Source organism: Cyrtonyx montezumae, unplaced genomic scaffold, assembly GCF_038088225.1.
Source record: "Cyrtonyx montezumae isolate F1298 unplaced genomic scaffold, pur_monq_1.0 scaffold_7, whole genome shotgun sequence".
NCBI classification, from domain to species: Eukaryota; Metazoa; Chordata; class Aves; order Galliformes; family Odontophoridae; genus Cyrtonyx; species Cyrtonyx montezumae.
In genome coordinates, this window is record NW_027072078.1 from 21,360,809 (window position 1) to 21,369,803 (window position 8,995).

The 8,995-nt window shown below is 61.3% G+C and overlaps 2 protein-coding genes across 2 annotated transcripts; one reads left to right on the forward strand and one right to left on the reverse strand.

Moving 5' to 3' along the window:
- The first annotated feature begins 1,022 nt into the window (after positions 1–1,022).
- CHPF (chondroitin polymerizing factor) lies at positions 1,023–5,341 on the forward strand. The gene is made up of 4 exons (XM_065750708.1): positions 1,023–1,412; positions 1,976–2,540; positions 2,721–2,900; positions 3,085–5,341. Exons 1-4 carry the CDS (start codon positions 1,099–1,101, stop codon positions 4,345–4,347), a joined length of 2,322 nt encoding a protein of 773 aa, XP_065606780.1. The 5' UTR covers positions 1,023–1,098; the 3' UTR covers positions 4,348–5,341.
- A 1,310-nt stretch (positions 5,342–6,651) lies between these two features.
- On the reverse strand, positions 6,652–8,637 carry LOC136057804 (uncharacterized). The gene is made up of 3 exons (XM_065750710.1): positions 8,446–8,637; positions 7,619–8,350; positions 6,652–7,533 (listed from the first exon to the last, which is right to left on the reverse strand). The coding sequence occupies exons 1-3, from the start codon at positions 8,460–8,462 to the stop codon at positions 6,768–6,770; spliced, it is 1,515 nt and encodes a 504-aa protein (XP_065606782.1). The 5' UTR covers positions 8,463–8,637; the 3' UTR covers positions 6,652–6,767.
- Between the last annotated feature and the right edge of the window lie 358 nt (positions 8,638–8,995).

An 8,995-nucleotide genomic window follows, 5' to 3' on the forward strand; every position in this document is an offset into this window, starting at 1 on the left:
GCTTTGCCTCAAAGCTCCTCAGGGCTGTTCTCAGGCTTGGCCTCTACCCCTGATGGGCTGTGAGGGCGGGAGGCTGCTGCCGGGCCTCACTCAGCCCACTGCTTTGTCTCGGTTCAGCTTTCAGGGCTCTGTGTGGTGGCTCTGAAGGATCGGTGCTGTTTCCGGTCCCTTCCTGCGTTTGAATCCAAGCCCAGGACGATGGGAGCACTTTCAGAGCCAAATGTCTTTCTATCACAAGCATAGAATTATGTGGGTTCATGTAAGGTGATCAACGTTAAATATTTGGATCTGAGGAGGAAATCAAATTTTATCTATTTCTATCGTGTTTCTGTGCACACAGAAAACAAAGGCAACTTTGGCTGTTTATGATCCCATTTTCTTTCTGGCCGTTTGCCATGGAAAATCTCCACTCATCTCTTTCTTTTGCATCTTTTTCCCTTCCGGCACCTCTATTAAACCACTCTCCATGTGACTGCCTCTGCCTATTCCACTTCCTCGCCTATTCAGGAGAAGAAAGCCTCTGAATGGGCTGCGTTTGGACGACTGTCCCATGCTCTGCAGTGCGATGCTGCCAGCTGCTCCCTCGCACAACAGGGCCTGCCGGGACCCTGCAGCCTGGGCCCCTCGCCATGCCCCAGTGTGCAGAGGGTGTGGGACAGCCTCCAGCCCGGGTTGCTGGCGATGGGGGGAGCGGTTCCCTGTTTCTCATGTGGGGCCCCGCACAAAGCTTGGCCTCGAAGGACTCCGAAAGGCTCGGGGCCTTAATTGCTCCTTAATTGGGAAAGCTCTGCCGGACGAGGCATGCTGGGAGCGCAGCCCCGAGCCGCTGGCCGCCCGCCCTCCTCCCGCGGGGCCTCCCCGCAGCGTGGCGCTAGGCCGCGCGGTCTCCTAGCAACCGCGCCCCGCCCCCACGCCGCCCCTTTCCCTCTCCCCGCCGCGCCGTGCCGTCACCGGCGCGGACGCCTCCCATTGGCTCCCGTCCGTGACGTAGGGGGCGGGGCCCGTGGGTGACACGTCGGACGGCGGCGCCGCGAGCGGGTAGCGGGAGCCGCCCCCGCCGCTCCCGTCCGTGCCGTCCGCTCCCGGAGCCGCGCGGCCATGCGGCTGTCGTTGGTGCTGTCGGTGCTGCGGCCTGCCGGCCCGGTGGCCATCGGCGTGTCGCTGGGCTTCACCCTCAGCCTGCTCAGCGTCACGTGGGTGGAGGAGCCCTGCGGGCCGCCGCCGCGCCTCGCCGCCCGCACGCCGCCCTCCGACGGTTCCCCGGGAGGTCCCCCGGCCGGAGGGCTGCACAACGGCAACGCGGCGCGCAGGCCTAACGCCGTGCCCGGCGGGCTGGGCGCCGACAGCTGGGAGCCGCGCGTCGTGCCCTACCGGCCGCCCAGCCCCGGCAGGGCCGCCAAGAAGGCCGTCAGGTGCGGGGTGGGGGCGGCGGGTGTGGGGCGAAGCCCGGTGGGTGCGGGCGGAGGGGCTGGGTGGGGCGGCTGCCTCCTGCCTGCCTGCCTGCCTGCCTTCCCCGGGCTGTGCTGCCCTTTGCTCGCTGTCCCGTGGGCTGCTGCGGGGCGTCTTCCTGCTGTTTTGCTTCTTCCTGACCTCTTGTCCCTGTTGCTCCATCCCTCCTCTGCCTGTGCTGCTGTTCCCCCCTGGCCCCCGGCACCCTGATGTCCCCAGCCCTCGCCCCACCGATGGCACGGAGCGAGCTCTGAAAGGCACTCCTTGTCCCCTGCCAGGAGGTGGGCGGGAGGGGGGAGCCATGGGTCTGAATGGGGCCACTGTGTGAGCGTGGGAGCCAAGGGGGGGGGATTGCTTCCTGCCTGGGGGCTGGCTGGAAGGATTCAACCTGGAAGGCTTTGTGAGGGTGGCAGCTGGGGGCGGCTGTGGGATGGGGATTTTGCCCCCCTGGTTCCTGCAGCTGGGTTTTGGCTGCACTCGCATATGGCTCAGCGCTGTGGGCTCAGAGCTTCCATCCCTCCCGCAGGACTCGCTACATCAGCACGGAGCTGGGGATGCGGCAGCGGCTCTTCGTGGGCGTGCTGACCTCCAAGAGCACTCTGGGCACGCTGGCGGTGTCCGTGAACCGCACGCTGGCCCATCGCCTGGAGCGCCTGGTGTACTTCACGGGTACGCGGGGCCGCAAGGTGCCCCACGGCATGACGGTGGTGACCCACGGTGATGAGCGGCCCATCTGGAACATGTACCAGACCATCCGGTACCTGCTGGAGCACTGTGTCAATGATTTCGACTGGTTCTTCCTGGTGCAGGATGACACCTATACTGAGGCGTACCGCATCAACCACCTGGTGGCCCACCTCAGCATCGACACCCACCTCTACTTGGGCCGCCCTGAGGAGTTTATTGGTGGGGACACCGAGGGACGCTACTGCTCCGGGGGCTTTGGGTACCTGCTGTCCCGCAGCCTCCTCCTGCGCCTGCAGCAGCACCTGGAGTCCTGCCGCAACGACATCCTCAGCTCCCGGCCCGATGAGTGGCTGGGACGCTGCATCATCGACCACACAGCAGTCAGCTGCACCGAGGAGCACGAGGTAGGTACTGCTGCAGAGCTGGCACAGAGCAGAGTCCCTGGTAGTGTCTCACCGTGGATTGCCAGGGCCATAGGACCAGCCCTCGTGTGCTGTTTTCCTTGAAGCCTGCTGTGCTTGTGTGCAGCAGGGTGGGGTTGTGGGACTGGGTCGGATTTAACCCATCTCTTCTCACTTCTGCAGGGCCTACGTTACCAGTATTTTGAGCTGAAGAACGTGAATCCTGAGCAGGAGACCGACCTCCATTTCCAGGGTGCATTCACTGTCCACCCTGTGCTGGATCCTGTCCAGATGTACCGGCTGCATAAGTACTTTGCACAGGTGGAGCTGGAGAGGACATACCAGGAGATTCAGCAGCTTCAGGTGGGAGCTGGCTTGGCTGGGTGGGATCTGGGCTTTTCTGCTGTCACTCGTGGGCTTTTATGCCCTCATATAGGGACCTTCGGACCTGCTGTCACTCTGGGGTGGGATCAGCTGTTTGTGGCAGTAGCTGGCAGATGTACCTGCACCCACTTGGTCTCTGACTCCTCTGCTTCTCCCCTTGCAGCTCGAGATCCAGAATGCTAGCAGCCTGTCTGCGGATGGAGACCACAGTGCCACATGGCCTGTGGGCATCCCTCCTCCATTCCAGCCCAAAACCCGCTTCGAGGTGCTGCGCTGGGACTACTTCACAGAGGATCAGGTCTATGCCTGCGTGGACGGCTCCCCCAAGTGCGAGCTGCAGGGTGTGGACCTAGCTGACGTGGCCGATGTTGTGGCCACAGCCATGGAGGAGCTGAACCGCAAGTACCAGCCGGTGCTGCATGTCCGCAAGCAGCAGCTGGTGAATGGCTACCGACGCTTTGACCCTACGCGTGGCATGGAGTACACGCTGGACCTGCAGGTGGAGGTGCTCACGCAGAAGGGCCACAGCCGCTCTGTCACCAAGCGCGTCCACCTGGTGCGGCCCCTCAGCGAGGTGGAGATCATCCCCATGCCCTATGTGACAGAGGCCAGCCGCATCAACATTATCCTGCCGCTCACTGCCCACGAACGGGACTATGCCGCACACTTCCTGGAGGCCTATGCGGTAGCCGCCTTTGAGAGCAGCGAGAACGCAGTGCTCACTTTCCTATTCATCTATGACCCATTTGAGGCTCAGCAAGTGACCCAGAACGACATCTTTGCCCCTGTGAAGGCCCAGATCACAGAGTACGAGCGCAAGTATGCTGAGGTGAAGATCCCGTGGATCAGTGTGAAGACAGATGCCCCTTCCCAAATCAAGGTGATGGACATCATCTCCAAGAAACATCCTGTGGACACGCTTTTCTTTGTGGCCGGTGTGGGCACAGAGGTCACCATTGACTTCCTGAACCGCTGCCGGATGAACACCATCAACAACTGGCAGGTCTTCTTCCCCATCCACTTCCAGGGCTACAACCCCGCCGTCGCCTACCACAACCAGGCACCGCCTGCCACGCTGGACCTGCTGCGGGATGCAGGACGCTTTGACCGCGATGTCTTCCACGAGGCCTGCTTCTACAATGCTGACTACATGGCAGCACGCACCCGCATGGCAGGTGACGTGCAGGAGAACGAGGACATCCTGGAGACCCTGGACATCTATGATATGTTCATCAAGTACTCCAACCTTCACGTCTTCCGGGCCGTGGAGCCTGCCCTGCTGCAGCACTACCGACACCAGGCCTGCAACCCACGGCTCAGTGAGGAGATCTACCACCGCTGTGTGCAGAGCAGCCTGGAGGGTGTTGGGTCTCGTTCCCAGCTGGCGATGGTGCTCTTTGAGCAGGAGCAGGGGAACAGCACCTGAGCCTGGTGTGCAGAGGTGCTGGCCCTGCCTGGCTTATCATCCACCTCACCTGATCTGCTGCCCAAAATCTGTCTTCCTCCTTCCAGCATTGTGGTCACTGTTGCTGCCTGAGCAGGGATGTCTGCCAGCCTGGGCCGGTCCTGGGGCAGATGCAACTCTGCAGAGCATGGGGTGAAGCTGGGCTGTAGCTACTGAGCTGCGTGCTGGGACCCCCAGCTCCTCATCCCAGCACTGCACTCTGCCACCTTGCTCGCTGCTGGCCCAGCGGGATGCAGGCCCTCGCTTTGTCCCATGAACTTCTCCACACTGAGTCCATGTGGCAGAGTTGTGATTGCTATGAGGGACCAGCTGGGACTGGGGCAGATCCCACTCTTCCTTCTTTTCCCCCATGATGCAGGGTTGTGCCTGGTGCTTGTTCAACTCCCTTGGCCAGGCCCTCGAGGCACCCCGTGGCAAAAGGGAGCATCAGCCCCTTCCTGCTGCAGCCTGGAACATCAGGGTGGGCCCCTAACAAAGCAATAATGAGGTTGGATTTAGCATACACCATGTGGTAAGGAGACAGACGCCTGAGCCTTCCAGGCTGCCAGCAGGTGGGCTGCAGCACCATGGCTACGGGAAGTGCTGGAGGGCTCCTGCTGTGTTTGCATACTGTGAGCTGCTCCCCATGGGAACCCTGACCCGGGCCGCCTTGGCCTTCGCAGTATTGATAGGACGCTGGAGGTTGCAGCCCTCCAACAAGAGCCGTCCCTGCCTAGGGGATGTGGCCTATAGGCCGTGCTGATCCCCTGCATTCCCCCTGGCTCTTCTTGCTTGGGTTGGGGGGAAATGTGGTATCCAACATTCCCATCCCTCCCCAGACTGCTGGGCTCCAGGGGAGGTTCGGCTACGCATCTCCTAAGGAGAAAGCGACTGAGGGAGCTGCTCCGTGCTCCTGGTTTGTATTTAATAGTGGAGAGAGGAGGGGGGATGTTTACACTAATAAAAGAGAGATGGATGAGTGCCTCTGACTGCTTCTTCCCTGGGGTACTACTTGTGTGAGGGGTGTGAGTACTGTGTCTCCTCCCCTGTAGGGTGAGGGCTGATTTACTTCAGCACTGGGCTGCCTGCAGCTCCCTGTACCTGGGCTGGGAGCTTCAAGGTGATGGCTGTGGCTTTGCTTTCCTCCTGAGGTAGTGCCTTGGTGCCCTAAATTCCTGCTCCTGCCAACTGCATCAGCTTTGCTGGTGCCAAAGCAAGGTGGTGATGAAGCTGTAACATCAGCATCAGACCTGCTTTCTCTTAGCTGCTTCCATCCTTTATTCCTCCCCAAGGTGCTCCAGCAGCTTGTGGGGCCAGGAGTGGGGCTGCCTGAGGCCCCTGGCCACGCTCACTGCAGCAGTAGCACTTTCTGGGGCAGCTGCTTTCAGCAATTGGTCACCGAATTCCTGCATCAAAGAAGAAATCCCCAAGGAAATCAGCTAAACCTACTTGCTCTCAGTGAACAAGTGCTCTGCACGCCCCTGTGCCCCCAGGGCTGTATGGCAATTCTTTCCTGAAGAAACCTATCTCGGTCACGCAGGTGTGCTCCTGCTCTGTTCCTTGTATTCACCCTGTAGGGACACATGCCTGTCAGTGCAGGGCTGTTGCAGTTTGGATGCCAACAATCAGCAGGCTCTGAATATTGCTATTTTTGATCCTCCCTGAGCACATCCTTAATTCCCCTTAATTTGAATCTGGGACAGAAGGGAGCGAGGCCAGTGCAGGTGCGTTACAGATACATTCATTCTGAGAGGAGCCCAGTTTGATCAACTGACAGGAGAACATCCCATGTTAATGCAGCAAGCTGGCATCAGGTGAAGTTGGCTGCGAAAACAAACCCTGAGCTGTCACTGAGCTGTGACAATCAAGCAAACAGAGACTTTTGCAACTGCCCCTTCATCCGTGAGCGGCACATTTGTGTACTGTATTTTTGCATGCAGTTGCAGAGAGAGCAATGCACAGGGCAGGAGAACACGCTTCTCTGTTGCTCACAGCTTTCCTCCAGGGGATTTTCTGAAGGTGTTCCTGTCTCACCACAGCCTTCCTAAAGGGCGCTATGTGCTCCTGACAGGTGGCTGCTGGGTGCTGTAATAGTACAGGGCATGGAGGGCCAGGGGCAGCTCTTTGAGCTCAGACAGCATGCAGGCAAGGAGCAGTCACAGGGGCTGCCAGTGCCTACAGGAGGGGCAGTGGGTGATGGGGCATGTTGCAGGGGGTGGTGTCCAGGTGCTGGGCCCTGTGCCATTTAGGGTGCAGCTTAATTAAAAGAGCTGAGTGCTGACGGCAGCAGGTGCAATCACTTTACTGGAGATCTGTATGCACTCAAAGCTGCTGGTGGGCTCCCGGTGCTGCCAGCAGCTAGGCAGGGGCACCCTGTGTGAGATTCAGCCTTGTGCCAGCTTTCACTCCTGCTCCTCCAGGATCAGCCTGATTTTCTCGCAGAACTCATCGATGGCACCGAACTCCCTCTCCAGCACGGCTGTGGCCACACGGATGCTTGCTGCCAGCTCTGAGTGTGCACCACGGTGCAGGTGTGCTGAGTCCTTGGTGATGAAGAAAACATCCAGGGCCAGGCAGAGGCTGAGCAGGATGTGGGTGGCCGTCCCGGCAAGGCTGGTGGCATGGCTGGCTCCTGCCAGCACCATGCTGAGTCTGAGGGCACTGCTGCCATTGAAAATGCTGCGCCCAAGCCCCGCCACCACCCGGAACACCCCCAGGATGACATCCAGGCTCTCCTCCTGCCCCAGTGCCTCCAGCAGCCTCCTTGCCCTCTCCACAGCCTCCTGGCAGCCTGCAAACACCTGGGCCTGTGCCGCAAACTCCTCCAGCAGCGTCTCAGCCTCGCCCTTCCTCGCCAGGCAACCCACACTGCTGCTGACGGTGGCGGCAGCACTGGCAATGCTCCCAGCCGTGGAGACACTGAAACCCACGGCCGCCAGCAGCAGTGCATTGCCCAGCACTGCTGGGGCCAGCAGCAGCCCGGCCATGGCTGCCACCCCTCCTGCTGCGCTCACCACCCCACCGGTGACGTTGGCCATCAGCACGGCCTGCTGGCACCAGCCCAGAGCCTCTGCCGCTCTTCTCATGTCCCACAGGCACCTCCGCATGGCATCCCGGGCGGGCAGCAGGGACAGCTGTACCACGTTCCCGATGGTGCTGGGGGCCACGCTGGGCAGGACAGAGGGCTGTTAGCTCTGGGGACACGGCCATGAGGCCTTTCCCACCCCATCACTCCAGCCTGGGCCGCACTCACCTCTGTGGCCCATAGGCCGGCTCGCCCCAGGGCAGTGCATTCTCGCAGACGGAGTTGCGTGCCGTCTCCCCGCAGCAGGCATAGCAGCCACCTTGGTAGAGCTGCCGGTGCCTCAGCACCATCTCAAACTCGTACTCGATGCTGTTGGCATTGAGCAGCGCCTTCTGCAGGGCCTCGGAGAGGGGCATGTGCCCATCGGTGCAGATGGCCGTGCCGCCTCCGCCCGCCCTGAAGCTGGCTGTGGTGTATGTGATGTCATGCAGGCCCAGGAAGTGCGAGGCCTCGTGGATCAGCGTGCCGGGCTGCGAGTCCTTCTGCAGCTCGCCAGGCGCCTGCCAGAAGAGGGGGCACAGGTAGATGGTGCGGTCCCACGCGTTCTTCTTGACATAGGCATAGGAGCCGGCCTTGTGTGGGTTCTTGCGGAAGACAGCCTGCTGGAGCTGGGCGATGAGGCTCCGCAGCAGCCGTGCTGTCAGCATGGCGTAGCGCTCCACCCAGCCCTCGCCTCCCTCCCCGGCCAGCACCACCACGTCCTTCAGGTTCTTCATCAGCACGCGGTCCTTGCGCAGCGCATCCTCCAGCAGCTCCAGTGCCACGCGCTGCGCCCGCTGGGCGATGCTGCTCTCCTCCTCGCTCAGCTCCTCCGACACGTCCTCCCCGCGGGGCAGCACGCAGCACCAGCTGCCCGTCACCACCTTGGTGTGGATCAGGGTGGCTTTGTGCTGGGACATACTGTGGGGCAGCAGGTTGGGACACCTCTCCGAGCCACAGATGGCTTGGAGTACAGACACTCCCCCTTTACCTTCAACCTCCGCCCTAACTTTCACCCTCCGGCCCTCAACATCCACTTCCCACCTCCAGGTTCTACCAGCACCCAGGAGTCCCACCAACCTGACCTACGCAGTGCTCCAGCCAGGGATGGATGGTGGAGAAGCAGCAGGCAGCAGTGCAGTGTGAGGGCAGTGGCTCAGCAGGCAACAGCGACACACTGATAGCAGCTGTGTCTGGTGCTGATAACACGCCCGGGACCCAGTGGCCATCAGCCCTGCTGCTGGGACACCCCAACGCTGAGTGGCTCTTGTGGAGACCTGGCCATGCATTGGGGTGCAGGGTGCAGTGATAGCACAGGGAGCGCTTGCTGCAACCCCCAGCCCTCAGTTCTGCCCTTTCTGGTTCCCCTACGGGCTCTTGGCAGCCCTTGGGTAGGGAGAGCACAACCCCGTCCCAGCACAGCCTGCATGAGGCTGATAGAGCCCAGCTGAGTGCTGCCCTGCCCTGGGACACCCGCTGTACTCCAGCCCAGCCCAGACAATTCAGGTGCCAGCACACACAGATCCCCATTTTGGGGGTGCACAGGGCAGTGACACTCACCTCCCC